This window comes from Schistocerca cancellata, chromosome 1 (genome assembly GCF_023864275.1).
Source record: "Schistocerca cancellata isolate TAMUIC-IGC-003103 chromosome 1, iqSchCanc2.1, whole genome shotgun sequence".
In the NCBI taxonomy this organism is placed as follows: Eukaryota; Metazoa; Arthropoda; class Insecta; order Orthoptera; family Acrididae; genus Schistocerca; species Schistocerca cancellata.
Window position 1 is genome coordinate 481,870,288 of NC_064626.1, and position 12,619 is coordinate 481,882,906.

Consider the following 12,619-nt stretch of genomic DNA (forward strand, 5'->3'; position numbering starts at 1 on the left):
CTATCACGGACAACATAGGAACATACGGCGGGAGAAAGAGGGTGGGAGGGGAGGGGAAGATGCAAAGGCTGCAGTCCGAGCCTCTGACTTAGCCAAGAGTCATGCCGGTTTCAGTGGAACCGGACAAGATAGGGCGAATCATCGGAGGAAGTCTGATAAACTCATTCATCCATTTAGCACTTCCGCTCTGTATTACTATCCTCTTCTACAGAGCTAGGTACAAACTGAAACTGAAAACTTACAAAGTTGATGTGAATGTCGAGTGGAAGTGAAAAGGAACAACAGCGGCCAAGCCAATACTAGGAAGACCTCATGTACTGACGGACAGGGACTTGTAAGCTGTCCCATTCGCATCTAAAGTGAACAAAGATAAACACCACCGAATAGTCTGGAGGAGACATTGCTGATAGGGCTCTGTCGGGATCCCTGCCGACGAAAACAGCACGTTGGAGAACGAGAAAAACACCGCCGACAATGACATGCCCGGAATATTAGGCAGACGAAGGAGAAATTTGATCAAAAATTCAAATTTGAAAGCGATTCCAAAATTTAGAGGTCGCAAGTAGGCAAACAAAGCTCCACCTAAACTCAGGAGTCTACTATTTTTATGTCTCTTGGAACTGCAGTGCAACATGTTACTATAGTCTCCAATTGAACCACGCGGGTGTTATATCCTATTAATAAATGCAAAAAAAAGCACATTAAAAGAAGGAGGGGAAGGGGAAGAGGGTGGGGGGCAGAATTAGCGTCTCGATAAAGTCCACTCGCCAACAGCGGCTAGCTTAACCAGTTGAGACATAGAGGATTGTCATTAGATGAATGCCTTAAGCAGCGATTGTTGCGTTTGTGAAGGTCCGCATGAAATCTATTCATCCTCCTCATGAAAGTAAAGAGTGTAATAAACACGTGCGTAACAAAATCAGTGAAGAAGAAAAACGATGCACACTATTTGAGAAAACTATCCGAGCCCATTAATATGAACTGTGTCCACCCTTCTCCTCTATGAAGACTAACTCTGCCGCCGTCACTTTCAATGAGGTTTCGATGTCTGTGGAGGAACGGTTGTTCACTCTTCCTCAAGAGCTGAAACCAGGGAAGGCAGTAATGTTGAGCGCTGGGACTTGTAATGAAGTCGACGTTTTAAACCATCCCAAAGATCTTTCACTATCTTCATGTCGGGAATGTTATTGTCTACGGACCATTGCTTCACAGATGAGGGTTTATGACAGGATATATTGTCTTGCTGATACAATCATCGTCTCCGAACTGTTCCTCCACTGTACCCAGTACACAATGCTTTCATAGCCTTTCGCATGTACCACTTTTAAGCGCAATAAGAGGACCACATCCTAACCATGAAAAACAGCCCTATATCGTAAAACTACCTCCACTTCCACCGTACTTCTGTTGGAGGTAACAATTTCCAGACATTCCCAAACCCAAAGTATAGAATGATTCATCATTCCACTCGTTTCCAGTCATGTACGGTCCAGTGACGTCAGTCTTTACACCATCTCACGCTCTGCTTAGTACTGACTACAGGTACGTGTGGCTTCTGAGGACCTGCCCGACCACTGTGCACCATTATTTTCAACTCCCTAAGAACAGCTATTGAGTTCGTTGGACTCAGGAGTGATTCCTTCCGTTGATTTAACGCAATTTTTCCCAACACCCTTCGCAATGCTGGACGGTCCCTGTCCGTCAATACATGACGTCTGCTCGATTTTTGGTTTCGCAGTGGTTGTACCTTTTCGTTTCCACCTGACTTCCACATGACCCACAATTAACTTGGGCAGTTTTAGAAGGGCTGAAATGTCCCTGATGGATTTGTTACTCGGGTGACTTCCAACGACGAGTCCACGTTCGAAATCACTGAGCTCTCCTGACTGACCATTCGGGTGTTCCTACTTCTCTAAGAAAAACACAGTACTCTCCGCCTCTTTCCATACTGGCTGCTCTGCCTCTCGTGACATCTAGAGGTCAATTCCACATTACATACGTGTGTTTGGATTCTCTTAAACGATTAATGAATGTACGAGGGTCCAGAAACGCTTTATTTCCACTTCAGAACACTCTTTCTTGGTAGCTCATTAATAATGAAGAACGCATGCGAAGAGAGTACACCGTCACTAGAATTTTTCCAGTGGGGCATTTCAAAGCTTAACATATCAAACCTCGGTGCAAGAACCGGAGAATCTTCGCGCAGCTCTTGTGGGAAACTGTTAATACATATGCCATACTCAAGCGATACATCACCTCCTCCAGAATTAAATATGACGGATAATCGATGCGAGTTTCAGTGCTAACGGAGGGCATTTTGAATATTTGATGGGAGAAAGAGTTTCATATGCTATATTGGCTCGGTTTGTTCCTGTATGTTCAAATGTGTGTGAATTCCTAAGGGACCAAACTACTGAGGTCATCGGTCCCTAGACTTACACACTACTTAAACTAACTTATGCTAAGAACGACACACACACCCATGCCCGAAGGAGGATTCGAATCTCTGGCGGGAGGGGCCGCGCAACCCATGACATGGCGCCTCTAAACGCGCGACCACTCCGTACGGCGTTCCTGCATGTTTCCCATGGTTAATGTACAGCGAACAGCTAGAGAAAATTAAATATGTTATAAAAGTAAGGGGTTTCCGGGTTCACATCAATTTAACATTTTGATTATTTTGCATGTGGTGAATGTGTCTTGTAAATTTGGGCGTACCTTTTTGTTACACAACATATGCCAGAATATTCGCGTATGATGCATATCATTTCACGATTAAATGTTATATGAAGATAACAATTTCATAAGCGACAGTTCTTACGTAATCCGTGCAGAAGGGATGACTGTGGCCGAGCGGTTCTAAGCGCTTCAGTCCGGAACCGCGCTGCTGCTACGGTCGCAGGTTCGAATCCTGCCTCGGGAATGGATGTGTGTGATGTCCTTAGGTTAGTTAGGTTTAAGTAGTTCTAAGTCCAGGGGACTGATGACCTCAGACGTTAAGTCCCATAGTGCTCAGAGCCATTTTTGAACCAGAAAAGATGCACGAGCAATTGCCAGCTGTTGATTACGTAACATAAGTTCACATCGTGTGGTACTGCTCGCGCCAGCTGTGGCTACTGATGTATACTGCAACAATGGGAAAACTATGTTTCAGTCTATATTGATCGCAGATTTTTCCCACAGTTCCAACGAAATATGCATTGTTCATTGATATGTACGGGTCTTATCAGTGACTCACTTTGTTAGTACAGAACGAGTCATAAAATGCTTGTCAAGCGGCCTTTATTAATTTAATACGTGATTTACATTTCCTCGCTATTCATTAGAAAGGGCAAATTAGTCATTACTTAATCAAAGGTTATACTACCTACCAAATAAGCATCTGATGAAATATAATGAATGAGTAGCTCTTATTCAACAATTAATTAGATTTCGCGAGCATGTTCTGCAGTGTGTGCTGGGGATGAAATGGGAATCGTACTATCTGATGATTGGAAACAATGATATTTTAGCATATAGCTGGGTGACAAACTCAAGAAAAACAAGAATATTGGCAAAGTCAAGAACCACCATTTCTAAGCAGTGTACGTGTTTGAGAAAAAATCAACCTTTAGCCACTATACTTACTCAAGAGGAATTGCGGACTCATTTCCGCACACAATAAATGTACATTAATTCTCGCGAGAAACATTTTCCTCGATGGCTCCTTTGGAAGGTATTCGCGGAAATAAACCTCGCTCATTTAGGTTGGTGCTCTTCTAGGAACCTCACTGATGTGGAATCTAAATTACGATTGGCAAAAAGAGGAGTGGTCGTAGTAAGGGCGAGGAGAAACTTAACAGCGAGAGCACCTGGAGCCGCTCTGTCAGCTTTCTGTTTACAGCATTATATGAAGAGTGTGCTGCCTTTCGCCAACAGCGGTAATTATGAGGAACTTGAACTTGCACTGTCTCTCGATCACAATCCGGTTTTCAATACTTTCCATCTAATCTTCTTGCCAGCACATTTATCACATACGAATGTCAAATTACATACGCACTAGTGCGAGGTGGTTTTGCAGAAGGTATCGAGAAAGTTTGGAATGAGTACAGAGTACCGTTAAGTCAGACGAATTAGTTTTTCGAGCGGTGCGTTTCATTTCGAAAATTTGTTTTCCTACAAAAATTAATAGTTCTTTTGTATGTTTGAGGGTTTTGTTCTTGACAAGAAGGAATTCAACGTAAGGAATCATTCATTATGCACAGATTACTGGATTCCTTATCACATGTTTTACATAGTTCCCCATATTAGTTACGACTGCGTAAGAAAGTTTGAGTGACATTTCAGAAGCAGTTCATGTTAGTTTAATCTGTCTTTTTCCCATTCCACCAATAACAGTATTTTAGATACATTCGTAACACACGTACACAGGGGGGGGGGGGGGGGAGACAGGGAAACACAGACATGAGTTGGTGCGTTGTAGACCGAATGAGAGTGAAAATAACAAGCAAACTCGCCAGGAGTACTAATGAACAGTGTCCAGAACTAATTCAACACAGCGAAATCAGAGACAAAAGAGCTTCAGAAACTTGGGACTTTGCTAACAACACACACTTTTGTAGTCTCACTTGAAATATCAGCCATAGCAATAGAACGTAACGATCTCATAAGTTTAACAACATCCAATTTGACAATAACAGTTGAGTTGACATATCGAGTAACATCAACATCAGGAGAGTTTGAAAACCGACAAGAATTAACAGATGTAGAAGTGTAAGTTAGAAACTGTAGAAAACTTTTCGTAAATAGCGGATTTCTGCAGTAATACCGAAGGACTACTGACGGAGGGCTTCCTCATAACATCTTGAACATGCAGAAATTGGTGTAAAATTTAACAAAGGGCACTTGTCGAGTTTATGTTCAGCACCCATCAGTCGCAAGCTGCGCGTGATTTTTAAAGTAGGATAATACTCGTACATTTTACAGTAAGACACAAAATAAAAACACAGCACCAGGCTATCCCTCCTTTACAAAGTGAGATGATGCAGTGTTAAGACAGTACACGCAGTCATTCGGATTTAGGTTTACCACGGTTTCTCTGAATGGCTGAACACAAATGACGGGACTGTTTCTTTGGATAAGCACGGCTGATATCCCTCCACATCCTTCCACAGTCCGAGTCTGTTCTCCGCCTCTCTTCTGTACTAACTCAGCGCCCGCTGCTTCGCTCTCGTAGACTGTATGGTCTGCACAGATTTTGTTGTTGTTCTTTAAAGAAGCGTTTATGTTGTTCACAAACTGCAACATCTAAGCTTTTAGTTAAGGCCATAGAAGCATCCCTGACCAAGTAGTGATTCTAGTAGCTAGTGATTCTAGTAGCTGGAGCCCAAGGTTTTTTTTAAAATCATGCCTTTTGCGTTTCCGTGGAGGTATTTCCACAGAAACTTTCATACTCTGCCATATATTTCTTTATACCTAACCGAGAAATAACGAACCAGTTTTCACAGATTTAACTTTAAAATTTTTTAATGTCACGAAATATTTTTTGTTAAATTTTGATTCCCTATTTCACCCTCTGTGGGGCTGAATTTCCAAAAGCATTGAATCGGCATTTCTTTTTACTTCCAGTTGAGAAGTCAGATACAACTTCTCATAGAATTAGCTTCAAAAATGTTTTCATCATGATACATCTCAATTAAAGCTTTCATCCTATTTTTCACACTCGTAGGAGTTGAGTTTCCAAAAATGAAGATAGATACAGTTTTTTTTTTAATTCCAGTGGAGAAGGTAAACTCCAATTGTCATTGATTTAGCTTTATAAATGTTTTCATAATGTAATGTTTTCATTAAACATTTCTAAAAACACTGAAATACATATTTTTATTTGTAACCGATAAGTCAAATACCAATTTTCGTAGATGTACTTTTAAAAATACTGTAGTGGTTCTTTAATTATGCTTCATGTTCAAAGGAGGCTTTCACCCACTACTTCACCACAACAGGAGTTAAATTTACAAAAATGCCGTAACATGTATTTCTTCTGATCGAGAAAGCAAATATCAATTTCCGCAGGTCAGGCTTCAAAATTGCCTTAATTAAAAAAAAAAAATAGTTTCGTCCCCTATTTCACCACCTTAGGGATTGAATTTAGAAAAATATATTGTTAAACGACATATACAGTATAAGATCAACACCTTGTACTTAGTGGTTTGGCCTGGACGATGATGAGCCAGTCAGTCAGGACGTTGCCTTTTAAGTAGATTGACCTCGTCGTCAGTTCCACTCTTCTCTTTCAGGTTAATGTTTTGTTGAACTACGTGCAGTGTGATACCACACATGTAACAGCAATTCACTATAATTCGAATCAACCAGGGTTTTCATATCGTCATATGTTTTGAAATATTACTTACTATATCATATTTCCTATTGCTTCCGAAATATGAAAGAATCCGTTATCTACTGCAACAATACTTCTATGTTGATACTGATAACTTTTCATTGTTATGATACAGGAAATTGGATTGTAATTAACATTTTAGCTGTGTATCTCAATAACTAAAATTCATGTGAATTAAAAATATCGATTACAGAAGTTTATCGTCAACTGTTTACATGACGTAGAAGTGAAATTGAATTAAACTGTTTCCAGTTTGGAGACACTGAAGTATCTCGCAACGTTATTAGTAAATGGTGCACATTCTGTACATTTTGACTATCAATTATGCCGGCCAGAGTGGCCGAGCGGTACCAGACGCTACAGTCTGGCACCGCTCGACCGCTACGGCCGCAGGTTCGAATCCTGCCTCGGGCATGGCTGTGTGTGATGTCCATAGGTTAGTCAGGTTTAAGTAGTTCTAAGTTCTAGGGGACTGATGATATCAGAAGTTAAGTCCCATAGTGCTCAGAGCCATTTGAACCATTTTGAGCTATCAATTATATTAAAAAAATAACTTGGAATGCAATAATTGAACGACGATAGAACTTAAGTATGTAAGGGCATATAGTTTCCACATAAAGGAATAGCTGTTATAGAATGCACTAGAGATGGTTTAAATCTAAGAGAAGAACAAATGTTCAAGAATGTTATGATCTTCAGTGGCTGGGCTAACGATACCGGTAAGTAACGAACTGTTCCGATTATTTTTCCTTGATGTTTCGTTGGCTTGTGACCTTTTTCTTTTTAACATGTAAATTTTTATAGAAACATTTCCAGTGCGGTCTGGCGTATATAAGCGCTCAGAAGGCACTGAATTTGAGGTTCGATCTGAATCGCAAGAAAAGGTGAAATTCAGAAGCTGCAACATTTCCGAAGTTCGTGAAGTCATTGTAAGTAGTCAGGCAAACCATAGCTTCTGATGGTAAAATTATTCGCACTTCATAGACATTTTCTTCCCGAAAACTGGTGCATGGCTCCCTTCTCGCTTGATTCAGTTAATTTTCCTTTCTTCCTCATTTGTATGATGCAAATTTAATTTTTTTGTTAATCAGTTAATATACATAATGTAGCCAGAATGAAATATGTATATGACTGATGTTATCTATCATGAAACTTATGTATTCATGTATCTCCGACGAACGTCAATAACGTTATGAAGCTCACTATCGTAAGACATAAGTTGCCATCGTAAGCATTGGTTTCTAAACAAATACCCTCCGCTCTCAGTTTTGAGGTTGGGACGCCGAGCGTTCAAAATTACCTAAGGATAAATGTTTTTCCGGTCTATAATTTCAAGTTAAGTGAAGAATTTGGACATTAAAATAGCTCCTCCTCTACTAATTTAACAAAAGAACCTTTTGCCAAACTGCAAGCCGAAAAAATAATCGTTCTGTACGTAGTTTGGAACAGGAAAGTTACGCCAAGCTCGAAGATCTGATTGGGATTCTGGCAGAGGCGTCTGATAAAATATTTGAGAATGTCGTGTACAATATCAGTTAAAAGCAAACTTGGAGAATAACTAATAAAAGAATGACGCCACTCCTTAACGACAGAATTCCCAGGTGAGGAAAGAATAAAACCATTCTTCTGAAATTTATGCAATCGTGATGATACCCTCCAGTCGAATGTTGCAATGAGGAGCGGAATGGAAGGTAGCAGAGAATTCGCAGTCACTTCCTGGCCGGTAGGCCAGTGAGAGCTTTGATGTGCCCGTCGAGTTGTAGCGTGAAGCGTGAGTCAACTGTCACAGCCGGTTTTCTCGATCTCGTTTGGGCACCATTTTACGGTGCTGTGTTTCCCAATTCACTGCAATAGGACAACGCCGTTTGTCGCTTTACAGCGTCTCTGGGTATCTCAGCCGATTATGTAATTTAGATAGACTGCTACACGTTAAAGAGAATATTTAATGTGAATCAGAATATAACGGACTAAGAGAATTATCCTCCCGTAGCTGTGGCAGGAAGAATTGCCAGTGTTATGTAGTAAAAATATGTGAAACCTGCCGCGTAAGAATTTTCTTTCCTCTCACTTAAAACGGATGGCGAAACCTTAATTCTTAAAATGGTACAACAGAAAAAACAGTTCCCTCAGGCTCGAATTTTCTGCAAGTGTGTCTTATTTTTCTTGATGTTAATTCCCCACTTTTTCGGAGCCAAATTTCTCTTCTGGCTGGCCTCAAATTTCCATCCCCAAATACATTTGGTTCTATTATTTCTATTACTTTTTTTAATCGTCCGCAGATAGCCAGAGGTGAGTGCTGGTTAGCATTTAACAATTATGTGAGGAGTAAACTGTTGGAAAAAGAAAATATTCCGATAAACAATGATTTCAATAAAGCTGAGTCTCGTAATGGACTGAACAGCTGAGGAAGACTACGGTACTCAAATATATAGATAGAATTTCTAGATAATCTGAGGCATTTTCAGTGTGACTGTTTCACGGTGTGCTTTCTGCACTGAAGCGCCAAAGAAACTGTTATAGGCATGCGTATTCAAATACAGAGATATGTGAACAGGCAGAATATGGCACTGCGGTCGGCAACGCCTATATACAACTGTTGTTAGATCGATTCCTGCTGCTACAATGGTAGGTTATCAAGATTTAAATGAGTTTGAACATGGTGTTACAGTCGCAGCACGAGCGATGGGACACAGCATCTCCGAGGTAGCGATGAAGGGCGATTTTTTCGTACCACCACTTTACGAGTGCACAGTGAATATCAGGAATCCTGTAAAACATCAATTCTCCATTGATGCTGCCGGAGAAAGATACTACAAGAACAGGACCAATGACGACTGAAGAGAATGGTTCAACGTGACAGAAGTGCAACCCTTCCGAAAACCGCTGCAGATTTCAGTGCTGGGGTGGCCATCAACAAGTGTCAGGGTGCGAACCATTCAGCAAAATATCATCGATATGGGCTTTCGAAGCCGAAGGCCCGCTCATGTAGCTTTGATGAATGCACGACACAAAGATTTACGCCTCGTTTGAGCCCGTGAACACCGACACTGGACTGTTGATGACTGGAAACATGTTGCCTGGTCAGACGAGTCTTGTTTCAAACTGTATCGAGCGGATGGACGTGTACAGGTATGGAGACAACGTCATGAATCCATGGACCTTGCATGTCCGCAGGGGACTGTTCAAGCTGGTGGAGGCTATGTTATGGTGTGGGGCGCGCGCAGTTGGAGTTATTTGGGACCCCTGATACGTCTAGAAACGACTGTGACAGGTGCCACGTACGTAAGCATCCTGTCTGATCACCTACATTCGTTTATGTTCATTGTGCGTTCAGACGGACTTGGGCATTTCCAGCAAGACAATGCGACACGCCACACGTCCAGAATTGCTGCAGAGGGGCTGCAAGAAGACTCTTCTGAGTTTAAAACTTCCGCTGGCCACCAAACTCTCCAGACATGAATATTATTGAGCATATGTGGGATGCCTTGCAACGTGCTGTTCAGAAGAGATCTCCACTCCCGTTTTGACATCCTTGCAGTATTTATGGTTCCAGTTCCTTTCAGCACTACTTCAGACATTAGTCGAGTCCGTGCCAAGTCGTGTTGCGGCACTTCTGCGCGGTCGCGGGGTCCCTACACGATATTGGGCAGGAGTACCAGTTTCTTTGGCTCTTCAGTATAGTTTCTAGGTGTATTCACTCGGCTAGAAATAAATAAATAAGGTCGCCTATTGTAGGTTTCAATAAAGGAGCATTTAGGAATCTTTTAACACGAAACTGACTCAGAATATAAAACTGAAACATGGAGTCATGACTACACTAAAAATGTGGGGTTGCAGCATCGTACTTACAATAAGAAGAAACTAAGTCCAAATAGTAGTCTACGACCCATAATTAATCTTTCACTCTTCAGCATAGCTTGCAATGTTTTGAAATTCACAGGCGGGTTAGGACTGAGCGGCAGATCCAGAGGAAGCAACGATGCGAGGGCAGATCGTGAGTGTTGTCTGTACAGCTCCGCCAGTAAAAAGATTGCCTGCAAGGGTACAGTTCCCAGTTCGAGTCCCGAACCGGCACACAGTTTTAGTCTGCCATATAGTTTCAAAGAAGTTTGCGAGTTTCGGATTTTGGATTCTCAAATCAGTGCAAGTAATTGTCAAGATGAAGCCTTCATCAATCCCCCAGCATGTTTAACCTCCCGTCTACGATAGAGGTGGGCTTGTAATTCATCACTGGAGAGAGCCCTGTCGAAGAGACGCTAAACTCCAATATAAGGTAAACGTTTATGAATGCTGGGGATACAGTTTATTCAGTGTTCAATTTATTAGATACTAGGAAATTATTCACTTCTTTTGCATAGTAATTATCATTTCGCTTGGGTTTTTGTTTTACGTAGCACTTCATTTACTAAACATAGTATCTATTTTCATGTCGGAACTAAACAAATCGAAAAATGCAGACGTAAAATAGGAGCGAAAACAAGTAACGCATGCTGTGCAAAGAGACTGATAACAAAGAGACTTTTTTATCAGAGGTGCAAGTGCCACTGACTTTTACCTCATTGCCTATCGTATATATAAGAATAATTTTATTAATGATACCGCACAATTCCCAATTCAATCACGGTATTGTTGAAAAGCGAGAAAATACGTTTTGGTTACAAATGGGATCAGGCATGCTTTTCCAATTCTCTATACATACTAAAATTATCGAGAATTGTTTACAATAATTGCTTTTCGTGACTGGACTGATATGTATTTCCAACTACCAGACGCAGTAATCACATGCAATAGTATGACGACGATATTTAATAGACACAGCCTGACAGATTATATTTGGAAGCTTCGAAATGGAGTACAACGAAATCACTTCTAATCACGGATAAATTCAAATGCGAGATTATAGGTTTTAAAATGATGCAAATGGAACAAAGGATGGCTTATTGGTGGTCGAAAATGCCCATAGATTTAAATTTTTAATCAAATTTAGTTTACAATTCAGTAGGTGATAACTGTTTCTTTTACATTAGTCATTAAACGTAAAGTATTAAGGTCAATTTTGCATTGCCCATCACGAGATGTAGCACAAGTCATTATACTGTTTATTACGCAGTGAAAGTTTATTTTCTGAGACGCGGTGTATGACTTCTCAACACAAATGACTGAATCAGTGCCATTAATATTAAAGCAGAGATTTGACCTCACTTGATCCTTTTGTTAGAATGGATTCTTTACGTTTCTGTAGTACCCGAGAGAACAGGCCTGCCATGGAGTCACGAATAGTTCTGATGACAAATATCACATTTTTAGCTCTGCTGCAGGTGGTCTGGGGCACTCTGCACCACTGCACTGAAACTGAAGGTAGAACAATAGGCCATTGTTGCGGTACTGCACTGTGTGGCGTCCATCGAGAGAGAAGCCAGTGAACAGTACTGCGATTCCAGCAGTGTCGGCCGAGCGGTAGAGGGGTATCGGCTGCGCGACCGCAAGCGCGGGCGTACCTCGTGCGTAGCATGGTGGCTGTCGTCCGGCGGTGCCTGCACGGTGTCTGGATCCGCTGTCGACCTGGCGGGCACACACTGCACGCAGAGACTGCGGCGCACCGCGGCCGCCGCGCCGCCACCAGGGCTCGGGACCGCGAGGGGGGCGCCGCTTTCATTTCCAGCTAACCCAGTTTCCCTGCAGGCGGGCCGACCCGCGCCCAGCCACCCGCCACTCATCGAGTCCACCCGCGGATACCTCTCCAAATTCCTCGCCAATTTCGTCTGCTGTGGCGTCGGACACTGGCAGAGCTCCAGTGGGATCGAAGAGCTGGTCGAAACAAGCACACCGTGCTTGATGTTTTGAGCGAAATACCATCGACCCGCTTGAAGTCACGGAAGCCTACATGGGTTAATACACAAGAACATCAACCTGACATCAAGGAGCAATGGTGGCACTTTTGGAATGATTCTGGAATTAATAAACAAGGTATCCAAGATCCTACTCTGGAATTACCGGGCTTTGACCTGAAGAGATGTACCTGGACTAAATTAAACCGTATCAGAACGGGCCATGCAAGATGCAATGCATATAGGTACAAGTGGGGTCTATGCGACGCACCAGCCTGTGACTGTGGAGCACCAGAACAGAACGTCCGCCATATTATTGAGGAATGTCCCTTAAGAAGATACGCCGGACCTGTCTCTGAGGTTGTATATGTGAAACCCCCTGCTTTGGATTGGCTGTGCAATCTAGATATTGAGC

The 12,619-nt window shown here is 41.9% G+C and overlaps 1 protein-coding gene across 1 annotated transcript in view; it reads right to left on the minus strand.

Moving 5' to 3' along the window:
• LOC126161692 (peroxidase-like) overlaps nt 1–11,947 on the minus strand; it is a 289,458-nt gene extending 277,511 nt beyond the window's left edge. Inside the window, exon 1 of the mRNA XM_049917712.1 lies at nt 11,875–11,947. Coding sequence (XP_049773669.1) covers nt 11,875–11,888 — 14 coding nt within the window. The 5' untranslated portion in view covers nt 11,889–11,947. The remainder of the gene's footprint in view (nt 1–11,874) is intronic.
• Between the last annotated feature and the right edge of the window lie 672 nt (nt 11,948–12,619).